General features: G+C 37.2%; 1 protein-coding gene across 3 annotated transcripts in view; it reads right to left on the bottom strand.

Annotated features, from left to right (window-relative positions):
- The window catches only part of LOC149532965 (uncharacterized), a 157,335-nt gene that overhangs the window by 5,724 nt on the left and 123,863 nt on the right, over positions 1-27,748 (bottom strand). For 2 of the 3 annotated variants that reach the window (XM_089804803.1, XM_089804801.1), the window contains exons 4-5: positions 22,403-22,447; positions 18,815-18,977 (exon numbers count right to left, since the gene is read on the bottom strand). In XM_089804803.1, coding sequence (XP_089660929.1) covers positions 18,815-18,977; positions 22,403-22,447 — 208 coding nt within the window. The remainder of the gene's footprint in view (positions 1-18,814; positions 18,978-22,402; positions 22,448-27,748) is intronic. The other variant, XM_089804802.1, reaches the window with a different exon arrangement.

The raw sequence follows: 27,748 nt of genomic DNA, 5'->3' as shown, positions 1-27,748 counted from the left end.
AATAGATTAAAAATTTGAAAACATAGAAAGTTTACTAAAGTGCCAGATTTTTAAAACATGTTTAAATTTTAAACAATTCAACTTACCTTCAAGAGCTCCAATTAGAGAATTGTTTGAATATGGCTTGCATCATATGGTGGTTCGCGACAAACATTTGGATCTCTTGTGCCTCTTCATACATTTTTTTTATCCACTCAACCTTAGTGCCAATTTTTTGCAGCATTAGGTTGAGTGTGTGCACCGCACAAGGTGTCCAAAATTTGTGTTCATACCGCTCCTCAGCCAATAAGCCGGCAGCCCTACAATTCTTCGCATTGTTGGTTATTACTTGAACAACATCCTGAGAGCCAACTTGCTCGATAGCTTGGATGAGAATGTTTGCAATGAAAGGACCATCATTTACCTCTCCTTCACAATCCTCATCTTTTAGAAACATTGCACCTCTTGTAGACACCACAAGAAATTCACTAAAGAACAGTTCCTTGCATCTTTCCATCCATCTAATACTATTGTCACACCTATTTCGACCCATGAATCCTTGATGGGCAACATGGCATTCTCTACACGGGCCACCTCATCATCCAATAAAGTGGTGCATACCTTCTCATATCTAGGGCCCTTGAACCCGTTTGGAGCCTTATTGATTATCCCCACCATGTATTGCCAATATAGTGAGCGAATGTTGATGCAAGTTTTGTATCACTTACATAAAATATTAGGATTTGAATATTCAATAAGGGATATCAAACATGCAACTTCTCTCTTGAAAAGTTATTACCTATGAAGACATAAGCAATAGCTCCAATGTTCCTTACACCGTTGGATATTCACTCAGTTTTATCGATGTGATTCGCTACTAATCACGTAGGCGGCCTTATGCAAATTGTTGAGGATGACTTGGACTTTGGTGGGATGAAGGTGATGGTGACTCGGTTTGCGAAATGTGCAGAGGCAGATAATGTTGATGGTGGCGATGATGGAGGATGTGTCTGCCAGTGATAATGTTGATGGGAAAGTGGAGGTGATGGAAGGTGAATGGATGTATTCTAATACTTAACTCACTTCTTCTAACATTCCTCTCTAAGCTTCAACTACCCAGCTATTCACTATTCTACTCCTACTCCTACGAATGGAAGGTTAGCAAATGGACGGGGATCGAACCTAATGAGAGCCAACCAGTGGCCTCACTTCCACAGGTGCAATGATTCAAAAGAATAATAAACTAGTTTGCCACACAAAGCTTCCCAACCAGCCGCTAGGATGCTAGTGGTCTAGTATTGATCCCTATCAAACATTTACCAATGCTACCATACAACTATCCATCTACTTCACTCCTACTTAGCAACTTGAAATGAAACCAACTTTAACAACTTGAAAGGAAATCTAACTAAGTGGAAGTAGAAAACATGCAATAACACCCAATGTTCTTAATCAACATGCAAATCGCAACAATGAAAAAGAGAGCAATTTTGGTATTATCTTCGCAACAATTTCTCCAACACTTTACAAATGAGAGCAAATGGCCTTTTATAGGGGCCAAAAATACAACGGACAATGGAGATCAAAACAAGATCAACAATCCAGATTGGATCCTCAAAACCCTAATTAGGGTTGCCACCCCATCGGCCAATGAGAAGCCGCCACCTCATCAATGGACCAATGAAAAAAGTGCAAAAAGCGACAACCAATGAGAAGGCACCAAAATGGTGGCCAATCAAAAACAAACACTTGTCCTATTCGAGAAGAAAGGGAATTGCCACTTGGGCTTACATCAAATGATCTAATATAAATCTTCCCTTTTCTTTCATCTTCTTAGCTAAGGCAATGAACTTAGCTAGCCTTTCGTTAACTTCTTCCACAGGAGGACAAGGTGTGCGCTTTGCCCTAAGTTCCGCTGACTTCACCACGTCGTTCGCTGCTTGTAGTATCCTTTCATGATCCTTCTCATACTCTTTCGCAAATCCAATAAAAGCATTGAGAGAGGAAAGGGTGTCCAAATGCTTTTTCCTGATGGCAACCTTTCCCAACTCATCCAACCTCGATCCAAAATCTATCTCATTGATATCCTCTTCTCTAATATCCTCAAAATCAAGTGCCACCCCAACGTTGCTCATCATAGTTGAAATAGAAGTGTCAACACTTGGACTGAGTCGTGCAATCTCATTATGCATTTCCTCAAGTGTTCTAAATCTGGTAGTTAATGCAACAAACCAAGATTCAACTATACTCAATCCTCTCTCATCAACCAACCTGGCCCTTTGCAAATATGCCTCTAGTAGCCCAATGAATGCCTGTAGCCTAGGAATAGCCAAATCTCTAATGGGAAGGAAACCTTTCCACTCTTCTTCAAATAATCTAAACTTGTCTCTAACGGCCACTAATGACTAGAATGTCAAGATGAAGGAAGACAAGAAATTTCGCCCATCTTGGATTGTATCATGGATCCAATCCTTGACTTCGTGTAGCTGAGTTGATATCTCTCCTTAATTGCTCCCGCTGTCTTGAGGAAGGGCTGCCTGGTGCAGCTGTTGGATGGGCTGGCGATCTCTCGAATATTTGTTCTCAGCCTCCAACATTATTATCCTTTCATTTGTCTTCCTTAACCTTTCTCTGATTGATGCTATACCTTCCTGGACCTCCTCACACTCCATATCATCTGTATTCCTTCCCAAGTTATGTTCCACTATCTCATATTCCTAGGCCACAATCTCATTCACTGCCTTGTTGACTGTTGGAATAGCAATCTGAACCTTTTGGTGACCATCATTGTCACTCCTGATTACCCTTGCCACCATTCTCGCCATTTGTTTTTGGTTCTTGCTATCACCTCTTTCCATTAACCCTTGGATGTCCTCAACTGTATGGGTCATTACTACCTCGCCTCTCGGCATAAGCATTTGACTTAACCACAGTGGTGCAGTGCATCTCCCCAAATCTGGATTTGGTTTGACCAACAAAGCATCACCAACAGCCTCGAGTTCCTGACTTATTGCCTCGATGTCAATTGGTCCATCTTCTTCTCTACTAGTTTCTTCCATATCATTTCCTTGCTGGTTCTCCAAGAGAGGGGAGTACTCGGTGCTTTCACTATAGCCACTTGATTCTGAATCAGAGCTCACCTCCACCGCGGCCCCTTTATCATTTGAATTGACCTCTTGGCTTCTAGCCTCAATTATACTCTCTCTTGATGGCGTTGCATGCTGTCTCTTGGATGGAGGCTCTGGATGTTCTTTGCCTTTCTCTACCTCCAAAACTTTCTTCTTGCTATTTTTAATCATTTCCTGTTGCTGGCTATTTCCTTCATTCCTTTGTCTGACTAATTCTGCTTGTCTCTTTTTTGGCTTCATCATCTCATAGGTAAGGGGAATCCTTTGTCTTTGTAGCTTCCTTAGTCCTTCATTATACCATGACTCGATATGTAAATCCACTGCCCTTGTGACTGCTTCCAAGGAAGGATCCTGATGGTCATCCCAATTCACTGGATTCAATTCTGTTCCTTCTACTGTATCATAGTCTTCTCTCAACACATTTCCATCATCCTCCAGTTGATCCAGAATATCGAGGCCTCTCCATCTAATAGCCCTCATCATGTTCACCGACAATCTTGAGAAAGCTAGCTTTCTCACATGAAAGTCATCTTTGGCGTTGGCCCAAAAGTCTTCTATGGTGGGAACATGCTTGAATTCATTTCCATGAGATACCTTGATAAGACCATTAGGATCGAATCCTTGCCTTGCTTTGTACCATCCTAGATGATACCATTCCAATTCCTTCTCTACGGTTTCAAAGGAGGCCCGATTTGGGCAACTATCATTGCCAATTACGATTGAGAACGAAATGCCTATTTTCCCTTTGTTTCTCATTATTCTATCATAGTGCTCAAGTTGCCTAGCCAATTCTAACAAAACTACCTTGTCGAGTGGGTACCTTGGAAGCCTCTTAGGACAAACTGTACTTCCTGCCACTCTAATGTATGTAAACTGTGGAAATTGGATGAACCAACTCCCATATTTCTTTATCTTTGCTTCTACGTCTGATGAAAGTCTCTTAGCAGGTGTCCCTTGTAGTACCCTTATTGTCTTCATAGCGAAGGTATCACAAAATATCTTGTAATCCTTGTCATTGTGCAAATGGAGCCGCAGATAGCATTCATGTACCAAATACTGTCCCGGTCTGCTACCAACTTCTCTTAAGGCCTTAAGTCCCAGACTCTTGTACAATCTAGCAATTAGGTAGAACAAATAGGAGCCCATGTAGAATTGCCTTTGGTTTTGCACAATTCTGAGTTGCAATTCTAAGTTCTTGCTTATGATCTTGGCCCAATCAAACCTTCTTTTCCCTTTCTCAATCTCATCAATGAAGAAGTACATCCAGTTTTCAAATTGCATCCCTTGAGCTAGGCCCATGATCCGACTGAGTAGAACAACGAGATCACCATATTCTATTTTGAAATCTACCATTGTGAGCCTCAATAATCTGTTAACTCCCTTCCTTCCCTCGTGTATCCAATTCTGCTTTAGATGCATGTAATAGGCCTCTTGGTTATCTTGAAATGATTTAGTTGCTTGGTCCATCATCACAACCGTCATGCCCTTGTACTAGGGAATGTTGAATGTTTCTTCGATTGCTTGTTCACCAATGCTGGCCAACACTCTCTTCCCTTCATCAAAAATGATGGATTTACTATTTAGATCAAATCTGGATGCACATTCCATAATCAATTCTGGACAAGGCAATGTGGGAGGAAAAGCCGCCGCATGTACAATTCCACTCTTGTATATCCTTTTTGCCAAGGGGGATTGTCCTTCCTTTAGTTTGTCCCTCATCCGTATCATGTCCACTGTACCAATATTGATGTCGATTATTCTCTTCATTTTCGAGAAGGGAGTTTTGGGCATCATATCCTCTTTGTCTTTCTTAGTGTTTGCCCGTTTGGGATTCTTACTTGCACTAACATCCTCCATGCTCGTTGCCCTATTACGGGATGGTAGAGTGGTGGACCAGAAGGCAAGAAGAACTAAGAGGAGCAATCCTTAGACTAGAACAAAAGATGGATGTCAGCTTAAGGACCCCTTGCAACTCTAGATGATGAAAATTCAACTTAACCAATAATCTTACAGCGACTTTTCGGAACCTAGGACAAGACCTCAAGAACTCCAAATCCCTTTGCAAATTAAAAATTTAAACCTCTAAAACTATGCAACACTTGCTCAATCAAACAAAAATCAAACTTTCATATGCATCCCTTCTCCCAACAAAATCACCAAGTCTGATATAAAAAATGCAGTCCTAAATAGGGAAAAATCAGACCTTCACCATGAATTGTCCATGTCACAAAATCAGATCTGCCTCAAGAAAATGCCAAGCGTGGAAAGTTCTACCCTTGTCTTAATTCACCCAAGCATGGAAGTCCTCAAATTGCCCAAAAAAGTCACCTAGGGCACAAATCGCAGCCCACAAAAGGAGAACAAATCATTGAACTCTACAAAAATCTGCCCTCAGAGGAAATCGCCAAGGCCTGAAAATGGCCAAATGCAAGCAAAATCGCCCAACAAATGCAAGAAAACTGCCTTCCACAAAATCGCCAAGTCTGGAAAAATCTGCTCCTCAAGGAAATTCGCTCAACAAAGGAGAGGAAGAAATGAACTATGAAAAAAAAATGGGAGAGAGGTCTCCTTTATACCCAATTTTTTTTCCCTCTAAGCTGGCCGACTTGGTCCTAGAGGAGAGAAAAAACAAAAAATTAAATCCAAGTTAAGGCCCATAATTAAGTGCTTAGCTCAAAAATTTAATTTTGCCAAAAGAAAATTGCATTTTAAATTTGCCAATTAACTCCAAATTGCAAAAAGAAATTAAATAATGCCTTGAGGGTGTTAAATATTTTCATTTAATGAGGATTTAGTAATTAATACGTCATTAAATTTGGATTTTGGCTAACCAAAAGCCATTTTTTCAATATTAAATTACCAAATTCATTAAAAACTAAAAAATTTTCAAGGCAAATTAATCCAATTAAAGCCAATTTTTTGCAACTTTCTACCAAATCGATTTTGCCAAGCTATTTAAAATTTTATGACAATAAAATTGCCCCCTAGAGTCAAAAATCGATTTTGCAATTTAACTTCATCCTACAAAACTAAATCCCCTTTTTCACCAAAAAAAATAAAATTTTCCAAAAACTTAAGTCTAATTAAAATTCCCCTTTTGAAAATCATCCAAATTTACACAATTAGAACCAAATTTTCAAAAGAAATCATCTAAGTACAAAATTCACAATTTTATACTGCCAAGTTGAAATTAACTTTGAAAATTATTCAGCCTAGGGATAGAATTGATAGCTCTAGAAAATCAAGTTGAAACCGAGTGAAAATAAGCTAAGCGTCCCCACATTTGTCCTAAAGGTGACAAGGCGTGAAATTTTCAAAACTCAAAAATTTTGGGCAACCCAAAAATTTGCCAAGGCGATTAAAAAAAAGAGGGTCCCCAAGATTTGGGGCGGTGTGTGAAAATCTCACAACAGCGAACAACATTAAATGACAATCCATTTGCAGAAATGCATTTGGCTATGGCTTGATCAGCAATGTCTCTACCTTCATTTTGGAATGATGATTCCAAGGGTCCCACTACTCTTTTACTTATAATTTGTTGTTGAGGAGGACGCAAGAATGGATGGCCCTCTATAGGTGGTTCACTAGGAGTGGTAATTGAAGACATATATGATGTTTCTCCTTTCTTTAGAGGTCTACCACTTTCCAACGGATATGAAGAATTTGCCCTCCGAGCAGCTTCCTCTACTTGCTTCTGTTCTTGAATATATTTGTTTACAATGTGATTTGGAAAAAAGATTTTTGGTAGCACCCTATTTACTCTTGGTTTCCAAGTGCAAAATTCGATGCCTTTTTGAGGAATAAAGCACAAATGTGTTTTTACTCTACTATAAGAGCTACTAAATTTCTCCTTGCAGTGGCTACAAATCCATACATAACCTCCTCCACCCGGCATTGGTCGAATCATTTGCACATGTTTCCAAAGTGGAGAACTTCTGTCAATTTTGAAGTGGGGGTTATTGGCTACAGAAGCACTTGCAGCCATGATAGAATCTACAAATAAAGAAAACAAGTTACAACAATGAGAAAAGATTCAAGAAAATAAGCCAAAACAAACAAACTTTCAGACTTCTTTCAGTCATAGACTCACACACAGTAGATCAAAATGCATCATTGATCAATAATTATTAAATTTTAATGTGCTTTTGTTTTAGTTATGAATATCAAATACTGATAGTCTAATAGAAATTTCAAATAAATTTAAAAATAGTTTAAAAACTAACAGAAATACATTAAAAAAGCTTTAAAACTACTAAAAAACTAACAAAAATACCTCACATACACAAACGTTTGAATGCTTACAAAGAGGACAGGTATTTGAATGTTGGTGGTCGAATAGTTGTTGGTGGTATTGCAATCACTGTGCAAGACACAATCCTCCAGCCAATATTTGAAGGTTGCTGGTGTTTAAAGGTTGTTGGACTGTTGGTGCAAGCAGAACCAAAGCCTCCCACAAGTAGAACCTCCCACAAGCAGAGAGACACACTCACATCAGCTACAACCACTAGAGCCAAAACAAACCCTAGCATAATCACACACACTAAAATGATTAAAACAAAGCCAAAATAGCGGCCGCGTAATTGATGTAAGATTATAAAATTTAAAACGAATGCATTTAGGTCAAAAGAAGAAAAACACTTAATTAAAATGTTGACAAGTCAACATTATTTTGGCATTTTCCGAATTTGCTCTAAAGTCAACGACATTACTCTCGAGTCCCTTTTTTGTTTCCAAATTTGATTGAAATTCGCCTAAAGTCGACTAGGGTTCGAAAATTCGAATCCATAGGGAATTTGTCAGTTAAACCTCAAATCTGCAACAATTTCGACCCACATACAAATTTACTCGAACCAAATGTTGAATTCCAGGGATTTGGAACGAATATGGTAACTTAGCTAATTAGTCATATGTAATCAAATATCATTGTGCTCTACAAAACACTAGAACTCACAATTGCTGCTTAAAAAACATGGCTTTGGATGCCCACATTTTTGGTCACAAATCTCTAAGGAGTTGACAGGTAAAATTGTAATGTGAAAGGAGGGATTTAGTCCAACAAGAGTACAATACAGATTGGTGCTAGTAGTCGTGAGTGTGAATGTTGGTGCTATTGGTCATGAGTGTGAGTGTGAATGGTCCTATCGTAAATGTGAATGCTCGTGAATTTGCAAACTGTGGGTTGTCGTGAATGTGAATCCTCCTATGACCTGTCGTGAATTTCAATGCTCCTGTCATGAGTGTGATTTAGTTAAACTATAAATTAGTTCCATGACTTTGTCGTGTATAAATTAGGTATGCCTTTGTTGTGTGTTAAAACTCAAAATATAAACTACCGTATAAATGCATTTATTAAACTAGTTCTAAAGTCTAAAAGTTAAAGCAAAAAAAATTTTAATCACTATGTCGATATTTTAGGGCTGACATGGCAAACAAAAAGTTTTAAAACTTCGTTGAAAAGTTAAAATCACCCAAATTCATCCCAGGCTCACACACAGGTTTGTAAAGTATTTCCAGGCTCGCATGAAAGAAAGCCAAAGTCACCCAAAATTTCGTTTAGGGTCCTCTTGAACGAATTTGTCATGAATTCCATAGTCATTCAAGAAATTTGTCGTGAATTCAAACCAAACCAAAATGTGTAAAGAATCAAATGTCAAATGTGACCTGTGACATGAGCTAAGCGAATATGGTAACCTAGTATTTATGGTTCGAGGACCTGGCTCAATCGGTAAGAGCTTGTAATGAAGCACGAGGTCACGAAATTTGATCTCCCCCTAGGCCACGTGGTACCGAAGGTTGTGTTATACCAAAATCACCAGTCATGTAGAAAGTTTACCCAGTGCACTACAATTTATAGGGGGGTGCTATACCATATTCTTGCGGGCTAAAAATAAAATGATATATATTTATAACATTACAATTATCCTAAGTTACCATATTCGCTCATGCCCACTGGAATTCAATAGTCGATTCGTGCCAAAGTCGGGTTCGAATCAAAATCATTTCAAATTCTTTTTTTTTGAGGAATTCACTGCAAATTCGCCAAAATGGACCCTAGTCAAATTTGCAACAATTTTTTCCATGTATTCGCTAGCGATGACGTGCCCAAAATGAATGTCATGCGAATGACCTACGAATGTGGGCTACTTTAAATGGATTTTTAATTCTTTTTAATACTATATTTTTCATCATTTTTGCTTTTAGGTTACGCATGCAATAACCATTCTTCCAGGTTTTGTTATGCACGCACAATAAATTTAAAACACCAATTAATATAAAACTCTTTTTTTACTAACTACAAATTCGTCCTCTCATGATTAAGTCGTTGCTAACATGAGCCTTTGATGAAGCGATGGCCAACGAACATTTTTCTTCCACTGAAGTCAAACTAACAAATCATTCTTCATGCGGTCCACATGAGCCTTGCACTTTTATTTTCCATAAGGATTATAGTATCTGTCCATAGATATTGTTCAGAAAAATTATCGAGACATAAAGTTATTAAGACAACGGGTTATAAATTTATTGGTACTTAGACTTTTTGAAGACAACATGTTATATAGTTTATACAACCTAAAAATATTTCATATATATTTTTTTTTAATTCAGAAGTTCTACATGTGCAAACTTAATATCTTTCTGTTTGCAATTCAATCATTGAAATCATATAATACTTTTCTAGTCCTTTGCAAGACCTGACAATTTCATTAACAATCATCTTTAGTGCTTATATATGTACATATATATATATATATATATATATATAAAATCTTGTACGGAGAAACCCAAAACGAATCCGAACCCAACCAAATTAAATTTGGACGAATTTCAAACCCGAATGTCGAACCAAAATCCGAACCGGCAACTTAGCAATTATCAAATATTATTTTATTTGAATTAAATTGCTATTGATTTTCTTAACATTTACTTAAAATTTAATATTGTTTTGTTTTATATTTAAAGCTTTATTTCTTAATATTAATGTTTAATAAATTCAACTATCATATTTTAAATGTTCAACAAAGATACTAAAATTCATACATTATTTCATAAGTATGAATATGATAATTTTATTGGCAATTATTTTATATTTATAACTTTGATGTTCGAATATGTATATAAACTTATAATATACATATGTATGTACATGCACCGACAACCAGTAATCGTACCCATAGTTTAAAAACTTAGTATCGACAATATCTCAGCCGGCCCAAAAAAATTTAAAAACTTGGAATCGGCAAAAATTCGGCACTTTTATCGAACATTTGAAAATATAAAATTTCTTAAAATATTCTTAAAAACGCATGCATACACCAAATTTGTAGAATATATAATAATTTGAAAATTGAGATATCCACCATATATCATTCAAAGTTTTAAGTTAAACAGTAATTCATAGCAAGAGGAACTTAGTAGATTAACATATTGCTAGAATCATATACCAAAAGACAAGTAAAACATTTGAATATAAATAAGTTCGATACATAGAAGTCAAACTCTATGAAACTACTACTTCTGAATATATATTAAGTTCAAGTTTCTGTATCAATGAAAATTGAAATTATCAATCATAAATTGCGTTTACGAGTAAAACTCAAAAGAGATCGTTGTTGCGAGGTGGGTGGTGTTGAAGTAGTTGTTGTGGAAACATCCTCAACAGGTGCCCTAATAGGTGCCTCACGCTCGACAAAAGCCTCTGATGGATGACCAAGTTCATGTTCCTCCTCACATGCTACCACATCTGCATCCCACTCATCTGCTTCTCTCTCAAACTCAACTAGTTGCTCATCTATCAATAAAGGTTCACCAACATCTGCATCCTCACCATCAGGAGGAGCAATCCAATTGGCTAAATATGGATCAATGTCATCCAAGTCTTGTGCTTCATAGGAAGCTTGCCCATTCACCTTCTTCTCATGCAAGAGAAGGTTGTACTTCACATAAACCAAGTCATTCAGGCGGTTTTGAGTCAACCTATTACATTTCTTTGTGTGTATGTTTTGAAAAGTACTCCAATTTCTCTCGCAACCAGAAGCACTACAAGGCTGTGATAAAATTCGGATGGCAAGTTGTTGAAGATTAGGCGTTGTAGCCATAATCTTCCCACCACAGATCTACAAGGATTAAAAAAACCATTTATGATGTGGTAAAACTTCCAATAAACTTCATGAGTGAAATAAATGGTATGACAAAACTAAACACATGTTCTTTTTTACCTGGCTGCAAGGTGTATCTCCTACGTTTGCAATCAGGAGAAGAAAACAATGGCCCCTCTTCCCTCCTGTAGCTGTACAACTCATCAAGTATGAGGTCTCAGAGGTCCGTATCATCAACCAATCTTCGAATACATGTATCCAAGCCAATTTGAACCTCTGCATCTGCTTCAAAAGTGTTGGAGAAATAGTACTTAGGGTTCAAGAAGTAGGCAGCTGCATGAATGTGTTGGTGGAGTTGTTGGTTCCACCTACGATCAATGATGTTCCATATGGGTCTATATTTGGTCTCATTTGACCTATGCATGTGTTGAATGGCCTCTTTTGCCCTGTCCATGGCCTCGTATAAAAACCCCATGGAGTTTTTATCCCTATCCACAATTCTTAAAACCTTCACCAACGATTCTAATACCTGGACATAATAAAACATAAAAAAATCAGCCAAGGAAAATATTTCAAAATTTAATACTAAATCATCAATGATTACTTGAAAACTTACTTTGAAGGTCTCTTCCATCAACTTTTCAAAGCTAGCATCAAACACAATCCTCACAATCTTCTCTGCTTCAAGTTTCCTGGCATAAGGACTCTCTAACCTTTCTTATCAAAAAACATGCACCTGAGGTCTAGAAGTGTCTCAGATATGCTTTGCAAGTTTAGAAACTTAGTAGCAAAGCGTGTGACCCCTGCCCATACAAGATCCTTACCACTAGTGTGCTCTCTCATAAGACTCAAGACCCATGTATGATTGTAGATGTACTTAACAATATTCCTTTCATCTTCAACCACCTTCTCCACCCAACTCAGTTTCCCTAGATCCTCAAGAAGCAAGTCAAGACAATGGGCAGCACAAGGGCTCCAAAATAATGTGGGATGTCTCTCCATGAGAAGTCTATCAGCAGCCACATACGCAACTGCATTATCAATCACAATCTGGATAACATGAGCCACTCCAACTTCTATTACCACCTCATCCAACATGTTACACAAATTTTCTGTGTTTTTTACTTGATCAGAGGCATCAATTGATTTTAGAAATACCAACTACCCCTGTGAAGCAACTATAAAATTGATGAGCATCTTGTTCCTGTCATCTGTCCACCCATCAAATATAATAGTGCAACCTTTCTGTTCCCAAATTTTTCTTTGCTCTTCCACAAGCTGATGAATATTTCTTAACTTGTCCTGTAACAATGGCCCACTCACCTCATAGGGAGGTGGGGGGCTTGAACCCCTTACCAAACAAAGAAATGGAAGTTACCACTTGATCCCCATACAGCCTACATAAAGCATTAAACGGAATATCATTGCAGATCCAAAATCTTGTAATTGCCACCTTTGTCTTCTCATGCATCTTTTTGTTCCATGCAATGCCTAGCAAGCCAGGCTGAGCACCAAGAGTGTTACGTGGAACCCAAAAGTCTGTTACAAACCCACTCGTACTTCCCGATCCTCGTATCCGAGGCCCAATAGAAGAAGAACCCTCTCCGCCTATTTCTAATCCCGTAGAACTAAAAGTCCCCATTGGGGCTGCCATGGCCTCAAATGTCCTGTTTTTTTCTGCCTTACCTTGTGCATATTTTTGTAGGCTTGTCAAAGCCTCTCTTGAACCTCTTCCAAACATACTTTACACAATGTAATATCATTGCATGGAATCTTCGCAAGATGGTATTTCAATCATCTTATCCCTAAAGTCATTTTCTTATGGCAATGGATACATTTGATGTGTCCACTGATTACCCTCGAGATCCCATGTTTCCATAAAGGATTCTTAACTCTGCCACCACCAATCATCCTATTTCTATAGGTATGTCACTGACACAAGTCTGCAATTGTACTTTGCAAGTATAAGAATGAGCAAATTAAATAAGTTTGATGTCAAACATAATTTGCAACAATTATAAAACAATATGAATGTATACTTATAGAATTTAATGATTAAATAAAGTTTTGAAATAGTATATTGATATTCATTAATTTAATGACATCTGTTTTTGTATTAAATAAATACAATATAGAAAGTTTTAATTTCATGAACTTCATAAAATATTGTACACTATTACTATTTTTAGTATTTAGTATATACTATTTATAGTTATTAATTTTAAATTTAAATAAAATAATAATAAATACGGTATTATAATTAATTATCAAAAAATAATATACTATTTACTATTTACTATTTACTTATGATATCAAATAAATGATCATCTAACTAATAAATTTATAAATTAATAAACATGTATTTTGAAAAAAAAAAATTGCTAACCTAGATTGTTCAAACTTCAAACTTCAAATGCAAACAATGTCCAATCTGGAATCTGTATTGTTCACACTTGAATGCACAGCAGTGAGCAGTGAAGAAAACTAGGAACAAATAAGTTGAATAACAGCCTATGAGAGTCGAGACTATGCCTGTGCAATCGTTTAGAACTTCAAAAGAAAACTAGGAAGCAACTGATCTCTCCTAATCTATGGTTTTTGCTCATCAGCCATCACTCAGTCATCACCGTCATCAATCATCACCCAATCTGCGGCAAGAAGATGGAGCTACCAGTGCACGGCAATCACCTAGTCTGCGGCAAGAAGAAAGCTATGAAATTGCAAGACAAGACAAATATGTTGAAAAATTAAAAACAAACCTAAAACGTGACTTTGTCATCCATTCAAACCTATAAAAAATTTGTCATTTTGCGTTGACCTAGCATCTGGGATTTTAACTGCTGATTTTAGCGGTATCTAACGATTTTTATTGGATTTTAACGCCGCGATTTTTTGATATTATCATTGCTGATTTAATAGTCGTTTTTATCTTTTTCTTGGGCATCTCATAGTTTTTTCGATATAGCGTAGGTATTTTGAACTATGCCTATACCTATTGTGACCTTTCTCACATTGCCTCATTTTGCTAACTAAGCCAAGTTTTTTGTTGTTAATGTTGTCTCCTGACCCTTGAACTACTTTGGTGCTTCATTCTTAGTATGGAATTGGGTATCTTGCCTTTGGGTCTGAAAAGGAAGTTTTGTTAATACAGTGAATCAGGTCAAGTGTGAAAAAGAATTGATCTTTTAGAATAGATGCCAATGAAATTGAGTGTTTTAATGTACTTCTATTTTTATAAATTTTAATTTTTAGTATGTCTAATTTTTGGTATTGCTTCATTGCGTCTCGAAATGGCCTAATTTTGAGATCAGGACAAATTACTATTTTTAGCAATGTCTACTTTTAGTAAGTTTCACAATGTCCTGATTTGTCCCAATTTTGCATCTAAACAAACTTACTATTTATAGTAAGTCTATTTTTGGCAAGTAAGATGAGCTCTAGTTGAAAAGGATGTTGACAATTTGGCTAAGGTAATCATTTGATGTCATTTATGGCAACATATCAGCTATGTGAAGAGGGCAAATCATGAAGATACAATTATGACAGTTAGAAAATTGTCTAAGTATCATAAAGTTTATCTAACAAAACAGATAGAGTTTTGGTCAACAAGGTTAAATGAGCCACAATGGACATGTGCGGAGTTAGGTACGACTACCTGACATCATCATGATGATGTATGCGAGTGCGCAAGTCAGTACGGTCAACACAGAAGATATAACAATTGTATCAATTACTACAGAGAACAGACAGAACAAAGCATGACAGGAAAGAGATAATTACAGATTAAAGAATTATTTTGTTCACGAAATAAGTACTTAATTAATTAGGGACAACATCCTAGATGTTAATCCTAAGTCAGCAAGTTGTAAAAATATATTTTGTAAAGCATGTGAAAGCTTGAAGGCCAATTGGATAGTATTTTGTAAATTATAAAGGTATATAAGAAGATTACAATATGCAAAGTTAAGTGTGCTTAAAAAGAAAGACTATGCGAACTTTATATGATGTGAATTCTGATGTATGATCAGAGATATGTGAGTTTGTAAAAAGCAGCAAGAGTTATATCAGATATTAAAGATATCAGCAGCAAGCAAGAGGTTTTTGTATCTATCTTTTTGTATCAAGGAATTACATTGTATATTGCATGTTTGGGCAGTGGGCTCTTCTTACATACATTTTGTATTTGTATATAAAAACTCCTAACAGGGTTGAGGCTTCTAACAAGGCCTAAGTCCTCTAACAAGGACCAAGACACTATATGCATATAATAGACTCCTAACAAGGTCAATATCTTTAACCGGATACATTTGATTAATGGATCATTTTGTGGGTACCATCCCCACCGGGGTTTCCCTAGTTAACAAAATATGGTGTTATGAGTTCTCTTATTGCATGGTTATGTTTACTATTCAGCATAATTAGTTTGCTTTCATATACAAGTTATAAGGCAATTACTAATATCCAGTTTTGGGCTAAAGTCTGCAAAATATTGATTAACCACTCCGCCCCTCCCCCCCCCCCCCCCTCTTAGTATTCCCTATTTCTAACAAAGGAGACAAAACAGTATCTAAATCTATATCTAGAACAATGGACGCATGAGGCAATTGATCCTAAAGTGGCTATTTTTAAGAACATCCTTGAAGCATCCAAAAGTGGAAAGGCGTGAAAAACATGAAAAAAATTGTTAAGTCTGAAAAACATCAAAAAAAGAGGAGATGAAATTTCACCAAGTCTGAGAAAATCCATCATGGTCCAAATGCAAAAAATCCATCAATGTGGTTAAGTGCTGATCAAAAGAGAAAGGGGGAGTACAAAAATGATCATCATGGAAAAAGTCTTGAACCGTCCCTAGAAGCACCCATGAACACTATTTCTCAAGGGTCAAGGAATTCCCTACAAAGTGAAAAATCCTTCACATAGGCCAAAGTGCGCCCGATGGTGCTAATCCTTGGACACCATGGAATTTTCTCTAAATACACAAATTCTTCACTTGGTCTCATTAGTGCTCCTGGGCGCAAATCCATGGGGGTCAAAGATTGGTGCCCAAAAAACTACCTCCAAGTACAATGAGTGCCCAAGGAAGTGGAATCCAGTATGACTGAAAATTTGGCGCAGTCTTAAAAATCCATCACAAGCTCTAAAATGTGCTACAAGGTGCAAATTCTACATGCTCAGGGAATTTCTTCTAAGTTTAAAAATCTGCCTAGACACCTAATATGTGATAAAAGGTGCTATTCTACCTTTGGCAAGGATTTCCATAAGTTGCAAAAATTTGCCACTAAGCGCAATACACACTCATGAGTGCTAGTTCTATGGTATCAAGGATTTTCTTCAACACTTCAAAATTCTCCTTCAAGGCTAAAGTGCATCCATGGGTGTGGTTTCCACATTCTCAAGGAATTTGTTTTAAAGTGAAAAATCTGCCTTCTTACATCAACTACCCTAGAGCCCTGTCCACACTATGCAAAAAAAATTTGAAGGATGGAAAGTCCGCTTCCTAGTCTCATTTGCACTCCAAGGCTTGGATTCACTATAGCCAAGGAATTCTTCATGAAGTAAAATTTCTCCTAGATATCTAAAACGCGCCCAAGGATTATATTGCAAATGTTGGATTCAATATTTTTTAAGCATTGAAAATTCCTCTTGCCTACACAATTCACACCCAAAGAAGAGATTTGATAAAGCAATAAAATTTGGTTAAGTATAATGATATCCATTTCCATATCTAAAGTGTGCCCATAGAAGAGAAGTGACCAAAGACATGAAATTGAAATTCCTGAGGTATTTTGATAAAATAAGATTCTCTTGACAAGCTAGAGGATGAAAGACACCAATGCAAGAAAGCTCCTGGACGATCTAGTTTAAGCTATTCAAATTGCAGACATTTAAGATTTCAGAGTTCCAGTTTTAGGATAAAAGATGTCCAAGTTGGAAGAAATCCAATTCAAGGCACCTAAGGTTCAAAATCCCAAAGATCAAAAAGTTCAAGTACAAACAAAGAAGGAAGAATGGAACATCTTGAAGTTCCTCCAAATATGTAAGATTAAAAATTAGGTAGTTCCAGTATGAAAGACTTTAAGAATGACGGTGTTGTTAACAGAGGAATCAGACATGGGCTGATTTGGGAAAAAGATCATTAATAACTTTGTGGGAGTCTTGTCTTATTATGGGTCAACTTTGATCACTCTCCCACCAATTGGACACCCTCTTCTAATTGGTCCATGTGGACCCACTCATTTATGACAGATTCTCCCTTGCCCTAACCTTAATTTGGGTTGAGGTGACAAAATCTAGGCCATTGACTTTGTTTCAATCTTTGCCACCCATTGTAATTTGAAGCCTATATAAAGGACCTACCTTCTCATTTGTAATATATAAGATAGGAAAATAGATGGATAGATAGCTTATTAGAAGAAGAGAGCTGTTGCTTTTTAGAGTAGAGTAGGATTGTAGAAGGGAGACATTGTTGCAAGACTTGAGGAAATGAAAAATTGATTTCATTTTAAATTTGGTGGATTCATGTTTGTTTCAACTTGTTGCATGGTGATCTTACAATTTCTCAATTGTTAGATAAAGTGATTTGATTTAAATGGAGAATGTAAAGGTGTTTAATAAATTGCATGGCACATACTTTTTGCATCTTGTTGATTATAAGCTGCAGTGTAAAGTTACCCTGGGCCCCCTATTATGTGGATGCTCAACTTCAATCATTAAATATGCATTGTTCATTATGATGGTGTACATTATGATACAAAAAACAATTTGCATAGCCCTCGGCAGATTGCACCAGTTCTTGCAGAGTTGTAGTTAATCTTGGGGAAACAGAACCTTTTTTTTGGAATTTGCCCATCACAGCAATATACATTGACATCCTTGCCTTTATGAGTAGATTTAGATCCCTCTGATCACAAGATTGCGATATCCAATGAGGAAGTTCCAGCCAGCATTGCAGGAGAGGTGAAGAATGATTCAAACGTAAGTCCCTTTGTATTACCAGCATATCACAACAACCATTGAGCTTATCCACACATAAAAGGAACCTTGGAATTAATTGTATGAACTTTCACAATCTTAGCATACATGGGATTTGTTCAAAAATGGATAAGATTCCATAGTATTTTATCTGTATTGGTCTGGTCACAAAACACTCATCAACAGTACCCGAGGGGGAAAACATTGCTGCTGCTTCAGTTTCTTTTGCTTCAACTGGTTCTGCTGTGTCATTCTTCTCTTGCATTTTCCCTCAAGAAACTTCTGCTGTGTCTGTATAATTGGTTATAACCTTTGCTTACATGTTTTCCACAGCATTTTCGTGCAGATTGTAACTACAATATTTTCTGTAAATGCATTTTCTTGATACAAAAACATATGTAACCCACATAGTAGTTGTGTTGGAACATATCCAACTTTTTCAAGAAAGTAAACCTTGTAGCTCTACCTTATTCTATTTTCTTGTAATTACTTTATGAGTGTAATATTGGGTTCTGAAACTATAGCTTTAAGAATGGACTTGACAAGCCACAATGTACACTTGGAACATTAAAATTACAGCATCCTGTTCAATAACCAAAATTTGAACTTGGAAATCAAAATAACAAGTATTTGTTTTACCTCAGCTCCATGCATATTAATGATAGATACTTGATGATCTCCACCATCAGCACTATATGCTGCAAACAACTTTTCTCCATCAGGATGCCATGTGATGTCCTCAGGCCATCTCCTTTGCCCTGGTGATACAGATTCTATCGTACTAAGCAATTTCAAAGACAGCCTGCAAAGACAAGTAATATTGTAAATAGTTAAAATAGAGTTAATAAAATAAATAAAGCTCAAAGAAATTGTGCCCAATGTTTGTGCACCAAAAATTATAGGATCTCATATAAGAAATTTAATAAAAATTTGTATCGGTTCCTTGAACATTCATGTTAATGTTGCACAACTTCATTTTATCTTTAGTGCTTCAATCCATTCCTTTATTTTTCTTTCGTAGAGCACTCTCTTTCCTAGAATATTGTACAGTAAACTGATATATTATCTGGTCCCACTGACCTACTTTTGGTCATTCATAGACATTAATATAATTACCCTGTAAGGCTAATCAGTATGATCAACTGCAAAATGATAATGGGGCAATCGGTGGAAGATGCATAAATCAAGACTATGAAGCCTATTCAACTTGTTGTTTACTTATCCTAATCAATCTTTGTTTTTATTGTAATTGTAGAATTTGTTTTAAATGAAAAAGCACAAAATCAGCATCTTAGCTTTTGCCCTAAGCAAAACCAAAATGATACAATTTGCATTTTGTTTTGAATAATGTAAATCAGCCCAAAAACCATTGTAAAGAGTGTAAATTATGAAACTATATTGTCAAGTTTTAGTTTAGTTTTTATTTTATGAGGAGTTTTGCCTTCTGTTTCTAAGGGTGGTTCTGATGGAGCCCTAATTTTTTAAGAATTTAGGACCTGCATTTGAGAAATAAATGCTGGAGATTCATGTCTTATGTTCTGATCATATTAAAGACAGTTTGTCTCAAACAAAAGAGAGTGATCATGTGAGATTTATAAAGAAGCAATAAGAAGGAAGGATAAGTCATCGCAAGAATAAATCAAAAGCCACGTTGAGTCATCATGAATCTCCAGTCGGTATGGATCGATTTCAGACGGCAACTTCAAATTAGTTGAGACAGCAATTTTATGGAAAAGTAACTTCCAGATTCATTAAAAGCAACGGTCCTTCAATGCATATACTCAGCATTAAACTAGAGACAGAAATTAAACATCATGTCTCTTTGACCACATATAATAGAAGGCAGCATCGGACAAGCAAAAAATAGTTAAACTAGGAGGCAGCAGTTGAAATATGTAAGCATCAACATCAGCACAGGCAGATATGTCTCACAGGCATGTAGCGATCTCGGTCAAAATGAGTAGAAGTCAGTTTATACAGAAGAGCATACTTAGAACATTTTCATCATATATGCCATCATCAATCTAAGAAAGAGATTTAGACCTGATCATGCCAAGTTATTTGCAGAGATGTATAAATTAAAAAGTGGCACTATCAACAAATATATATATGACAAAAACGCTCAGCATATACACAGTCAATAGGGATGAATGATTCCAGTGAGGGTATATAAATAATGAGAGACAACTACTGTCTGCAAACCGCAAAGCACAAAAAACGAAAAATGAGTTCAATAGGAGGCGGATGTTGTGGGAAGAAGATTTATGGCAACCTCCTCAGACTATTGGAACGTATGCACATCCAGCACAAAGTCCATGGCAGAGATGTTTTTATTTCGAAAAGACCAAAGAAACATTAAATCATATTAAACCATAAGACAAGAATAATAAAGCGTTGTGATATATGTGGAGCAATTAAAGTCCAGATAATACATGATTGTCACCGTTGGGAGTCCTTGATACTGAAAAGCTAATGTTAATGTATAGGATGCCAACACGGCAATTTTGTACCAAGTCATGATCATGCGATTTATTAAAATGATGCTCAAAGATAAAAGCATGAAGTATCGAGTTTGAACAATATATGGCTGGAGATTATAACTAATGAAGAGATCACAATGAGTCTGTATCAGCAATACCATTGGGTTCTAAGAAATGAGAAATGCTCAAAAAACCGATTTGTATTGTGCACATGCTGTCCGCCAGGTCAGCATGATTCAAATAATGAAAACGGCATAAGGAATAATCAATAACATATGAGGGATGTTTGAGCGATGAAGTGTAGAACAAATCCGCCAGCCATTCATGTGAAGTTATCAGGAATCTTTTTGCATAATGATATCTGTGTTAGGAGATGTTTCAAACAGCATACACACCACTATTCATAAGAAGACAAGTCAGAATGGGCACATATTAAAAAGGGGACCATTGCCGATAATCTGAAGAATGAAAGACATAGTTATTAAACTTATTAAAGATTCCTAATCAAAGCTACGAATAAGTTAAAAGAAAATATTTAATTGGAAAAGATGTGACTTTATTTTATGGACAAACACAATGTTTCATTTGGAAAGGTCACACTCTTATATGAGCTTGATATAAATAAGCAATAAGTTATTTGAAGAAGAAAAGAAGCAGTAGAAAGAGATATAATATGGAATAAGAACCAGCAGTGAATAAATTAGAAACACAGAAAATCAAAGAGCAAAAGGAATAGATGTTCTATGCAGTTTTTGGTAGACTGGATATTGTAACTGAAGCATAGACTTATTGTACTCATTTTCAAAATAAATGCAAAAGTCTTGTTTTTCTTGTTCATCTTGAAAGTTGAAGTTCAAATACTTTGTTTAGATTTATCCCTTGCGATTATTGAATTTAAAATTAATTGCTATTAACAGTGAAGAAGTTGATTTCAATACAAGTCTTTGATTATCAAAAGTTGCATATGAAATGTTGTCTATGTGAATTTTGTCTAATTGGTTTTCCCTAAGAAATTCAACTCAATTAAACTAGGGGTTGTGTTGCCAATTGAAGCTTCAGGTAAAGTAGTGGATGGTATAGCACTATCTCTCAAGGTTGTATCTAAGGATCTCGAGGAAGTTTGACTCTATTTGCATTCATATAACTCTTATTTTGATCGAGTTTAATGATTTAGCCAACTTAAAAATTGACAAAGTTTAAATTTGTTATAGAAAAGCTTTAAACCAAGTGATCAAGGTTTAAGGTGAAGGTTTACCTGCCTCGGTTTAGTGAAGCCTAAAGTGTAGGGGAATTGAATTAGAAGGTCATTCCTGTTCATTGACCACAACTAATTGAGCAATCCTAAAAGAAAATTGGCATAGCTCTTGGATTTCCAATCTGCAATTTTGGGAACAAACAGGATCTATGCACATTTTTTCCCATTTTGAATCACAATAAACAACTGGCAAACTATATTATAATGTTCCATGTGTATCGAAATATATCTCATTTCCTTTCCACCAAATTCTAATAACTATTATTCATCAAAAACAAGAATCTAAATGAGAAATGGAAATCATGCATAAACTATATACTAAAAATACTACAACTGCTCTGCTCCTACAATGCATTATGTGCAAAACATTTAGTTGCATGAAGAAATCAATACAAGGAATATCATGCAACCTAGAATCATTGAGGAAAATAGATTAAAAAAAAGAATTGTCTCAAAGAAATAGAAAACATTATTTCAAAGAAAATTACATACCCATTTTCTAGAATTTTCCAAAAGTTTATAGCCCCATCAAGAGCACTGTAACAAGAAAATCCAAAACACAATTAAAATACGGATTAAGATTTGAAACATTTATAATTCCTTTATAAGAAGTTGTAAGAAAAAACAAAACCTGCTACAATGAAACATTAAAACCCAACAGATCCCTGAAAGTTTCTCACAGAAACACAAACTTAGTTGTTTATTACATATCTGAACATATATGTTTATGGCTACTGCTACTTTTTTCATTGCATACCTTTTTAGGCAGCTCATATGTTTTATGTGTAGACACATTTATAACATAAAGTACTATTAATTAACAAACCAATAGAATACCAATCAAATGAAACTTTCATTTTTCATTATAGCCAAATTATCCTTTCAAACTTCCTACTTACAAGTTACAAATCTCCTGCTCAAAACATCTACAAGCACAATTTTTATTTAAAACTAGAAAAGGACGTAATTGAGATAAGAACTCTTTCTTTAATTCCTACTCTTAAGTGCTTCCAAAATGATGACGATAATGAAAATGATAATAAATTCCTTTGTTTTTCAACAAATAACACTAAAAGCCAATGAACCTTATTATAGACCAAATGAATGGGTTCTCAGGGGCAATAGGCCAAGTTCTACAACTTAACCACACGGATTCAAATGCAATTACCATCTCTTATTTACAACTTAAATGTAATCAAATCACAATACGTAATGTCCCCTTCTCTGCGCTAGGCCTTACTGGCACCTTGTTGGTCTATCTCTCCATCCGAATAGGCTAACGGCATTAATCTTGAAGATGCCAGCCAGTCACTGGAGTTTAGTGCCCTTGCTACCAAGACCAAATTAGCAATCCGAAACCCATACAAAACTTCATGGAATACACTATTTTTGTGATCTTCTTTTGATTTCACTCTTTCTAGCAACCGCTGATGTTTTACTACCTGCTTATGTCTTTCCCTTCCCTTGGGCATCGTCCGTTATGCATTCTGAACATTTTTGATTTGTGGACTTTTTTTTTTGCTCCTTGAAAGATGCCTGCAAACCCTCAGCCAAAATCGACCTCTGCCAGTGCATGCCCGTATGGCGGCCTCTGCAATCCTGAACAAACAAATTCCTCCTACTGTACTTCTTGAGCTTATGGCCTTAACCTTTTCTTACTAGCATATGGTGTTTGACTGTTCCACTATTCTCCCTGAAGAAGCCATACGGTGGTCCCTTCATAAGATCATCATACAAACGCATCCAATATCCTTCCATAAACTCGTCGTACGGATGCATCAGACACCCCTTCATAGAATTGTCGTACGGAGGCATCAGTAGGAACCCGTACAATGCTAATTTAATATGTTAAACTTTGTTGAAAAGTTCGTACGGCTGCAAGACTTCTCAAATGTCGTACGGTGCAAGAATTTAATACTTCAAACTTTGTTGAAAGTTCTGTACGGCTCCAATACTTTTCCAATGCCGCACAGTTTGTAAGTTTCCTCTTTGTCGTACAATGTATTCCTCCTTTAAATTGGTCGTACGATGTTTTTCAGATTGCAAGTTCCTTTGTTAAAGTCCATATGGTATGAATCTTTAGAAAAGACCGTATGGGTATGAATCTTTAGAAAAGGTTGTACAGTGATTTGCAAGTGTCATACAGTGTCTTCCAGCCCAACTTAAGTTACCGTATGGTGACTCTTTCTCACTCAATATATATATATATATATATATTTTTTTTTTTTTTAAATCTCCTTTTTTTGCTTTTGTTTTTTTTGACAAAAATTCTATTGCCCCCTAATATTTGTTGACAACAAAACAGGTCACGCCTAATATATTTTCAATTTTGAACCGTTCACCGTTTCCAAAATTTCCTCCCCGTCCAATGTCCACAACTTTGTTGCTCCGTTATCACCTACTTCCCGGATCTGATATGGACCGAGCCATTTGACTTTAACCTTGCCTGGTTTGATTTCGTTCTATCTGTCATACTTCAACACCATCTGCCCTAGTTGGAACTTGTTCAGTTTCAGGTGTCTATAATGCCATGCTCTGCGCCTATTCCGTGTCACCTCCCTGAGCCATTGTGCTTGCAATCGTCGCTCATCAAGTTTATTTAAGTTACACAATCTCTCCCTCCGATTTTTCATATCGCCCAGTTTGTTCCCAAAGATCGGTACCATGGATTCCATCAGCTACCACTCCTTGCCGTCAATAACTGTATTCTTGATTTTAGACCCTTCACTACGTACTACTGAAGCTTTTATTAAACCCTTCCTCTTTGTTTCCTGTGCAGACCGTATGATGTGTTTTCCTTGCTGCCGGCACCTTTTTACTATATCCCTGGTTTGTCGTAACATTTTCTTTATGCATGGTCATACGATGGAAGCTTTCCTTTTTCTAGGTTCGTTCTATATCTTCTTCCCTTTAACTTCAATCCTAACCGCCTTTCCTTCTTCCATTTCTCTGTATTCCTTCGGACATTCATTTCTCTCTTCTTTCTTACCTTCGTCAACCCTTAACATATTACAGCTCGTAATCCTCCATTTGCCAATGGAAAAGGCCGTTCAACGAGTCTAGGTTGTCCTCACTCGACCCTCCTTTCAGTCTCAATACTCCTTCTTCATCAGGTTCCATTCTCTTCTTCCCCTCGTCATCCTCTTCACCTTCGCCTTCAAAATCTGACAACGTTGCCTCCTCACCTACCATTTGTGTGTGCAAGTCAACTATGAATCTTCTCCCTCCGCGCTTCATTGATAGGGTATTCTTCTTCCAGTCATGCTTAACCTTTTCTTGTATGAGCCATCCTCGGCCCAGAATGCCGTCATATCCTCTCCTCTTCAACAGGATGATGATGAAGTCGAGCAGGAACGGTTGTGTTCCGATAGTCACTGGTAGTGCCATCAGGACTCCCAATGATTTGATCCCGTGCTGGTCTGCCATTAATAACTGGAATGTAGGTGGCCACAACGTCACCTGTCCCAACCTCTTCTAGGTATCCTCGGGTAAGACATTCATGCCAGACCCTCCGTCGACGATTGTGTCTGTCAACACATTTTCGAGAATCCCCATCTCGACGACAGCTGGATGCCATCCGAATGAGGGCTAGTAGCATCGAATCTTCCACACTTGCGCCACCTTCTTTCTCCCTTCTTTGTTCTACTGGTAACTTGGCAATTGGAGCAATGTTCGTGAGTGCTGAACGGAGTTGAGGCATTGTGAGCAACAGATCTTTGATTTTGACTGGGATCTCGATTTGTAATATCTACTGTACGATGTTCTGTTCCACACAATTCCTTGCTAAGGTACCGGCAGTGTCTTTCAGGTGTGCCTTCTTCGCCTGTGTTGCTTTCTGAAGTTTGGCCCGCGCTTCCTCCAGTCTCTTCTTTTCTTCTGTCGGGTCGGGGTATATTTTTGCTTGCTTCCGTGTGATGGCCAAAACGTCCTCTTCGTCCATCCCGATGGTGATCAAATTTACTCCCAACTTCAGGCACTTGGCATCTTCGTGATCGCCGAGTCTGCACCATTTGCACAATAATTTTGGTCTGCTTGCCGTTGTATAGTCTCGGGCAAAGTGGCCCCACAAAGTGCATGCACAGCATTGAACAATTGGTCGTCCATTCGCATCGTATTGAATTCGACTTCGACTGCCATTGTTATTGTTATTGTTTGCATTGTTGTTGTTTTTTTGCCCACGCTGATTATTTCTGTATCCTCCCGATGTAGCACCCTCTGTACTGGTGTTCCCGCTCCTTCCTGATGCGGAAGCCTCTTGTGTCAAGAGCACTTGCTGGGGTCCTCTTGTTTTCATATTGAAAGGGCATTCCTTTGTGGAATGTCCCATGATCTGGCAAATCTCGCAGAATTGGTCCTTCAAACAGGATCCCTTCGTATGGCCTTCTTTCTTGCACTCGGTGCACCATAGTTCATTTCCCTTGGTCTCCTTATGCATGTTCTTAAATTCTTTCATCATCCGGATCATGTCCTTTTGGAGGGCTTGGACCTTCTTGCTACTACCTTCATCCTTACTGCTATCTTCTTCCAAAGGCGTGTCGTCATCTGAATTGGATGAGCTATTCTTTTTTTTCCTCTTTGTCTTCTACTCGCTTTCTAAGTTCATTGCTCGATTGTATGCTTCCGTATATGACGACGGCGGCACAATCTTCATCTTCTTTCGCACTTTTGGGCGTAGGCCTTCAACGAACCATCTTTTTTGCAGCCTGTTAGCCGGCTTATTTTCCATTTTATTTATCAAGTCTTTTAATTTCCTGGCATAGACTTGGACTGTTTCATTTTTTCCCTATTTTATATTGTATATCTCCGCTATAATTTCGTTGTCATCGTGCAACAACTGAAATTCCATAATGAACTCCTTTTGATGTTGTCCCATTGTTTAACTTATGGGTATCTGTATCGGCAAACCAATCAATTGCTACACCTCGTAGGGTTGCTGGAAACTGTCGGACCCATTCGTTTGTATCTATTATGCCATTCGCCCTCCAAATCATTTCGCATGTTTTACAATGTCGGATTGGATCGACTGCTCCATCACCATTGAATTTTGGCAACTTTTCCTTTGGTCATGCCATTACCTGCATTGTTTTGCACTCCCGCGCTATTTTGGACTTCGCACTGTTCTCTACACCCATGTTGTTCTGCACACCCGCGCTGTTGTTTCCGACAATCGTGGTATTTGGTGAAGAAGGGTTTTCATCAACCGAAGTTGCCCATTCCAGAAGTGTATCTCGGACGAAGAGTTCACTCCATGCTTGTGCTCCCTTAGCACTCCGAGCCATGCAAGTTAATCCTCTTCCGTCTAGATTCTCTTCCCTCAACTTATGTAGGTTTAGAAACTCCTCCCTTGCTTCTTCCACCAATTCCACCCATTGTCGAGTCTCCTCCAACAATTCTTTCGTGCTGCAGTGTCCGTTAGTAATTTGCTAAAACCTTCGTCTGCGTTCAGCCTACTGTGCCAAAATTAAGTTTTCTTGCACGGTGCGTATTTTGTCCTTTTCCTTCAGCTGATTCGGCATTAGTCTCCATCCGTCTGCCTGCATACCAGGTCCATAGGGCAATGGCGCCAAATGTTTACTGTACTAGGGTAAAGAAATGAATGCATACAGACAATAGATAAGAACAGCAGAACTCCTTGTTTTATTCGCATATGCCAAGAGATTACATTATGCTTATGATGATTTACAATGACCCAAGGGGTTATAAATACTTTCCGAAGAACCTTCCCGAAGGGGTCCGTCGACTACATGACAATTATCGAAGGGCCCGTCGGCTACAACAAGAACCTTCCCAAAGGAGCCTATACTAACAGGATACATCCTGACACACACCCTGTCAGCT

The sequence above is a fragment of the Cupressus sempervirens genome, chromosome 10, assembly GCF_028749045.1.
Source record: "Cupressus sempervirens isolate cs-2001-9-10 chromosome 10, ASM2874904v1, whole genome shotgun sequence".
NCBI classification, from domain to species: Eukaryota; Viridiplantae; Streptophyta; class Pinopsida; order Cupressales; family Cupressaceae; genus Cupressus; species Cupressus sempervirens.
Note: the sequence above shows the minus strand (reverse complement) of the source record. Positions and strands in the feature narration are given on the sequence as shown.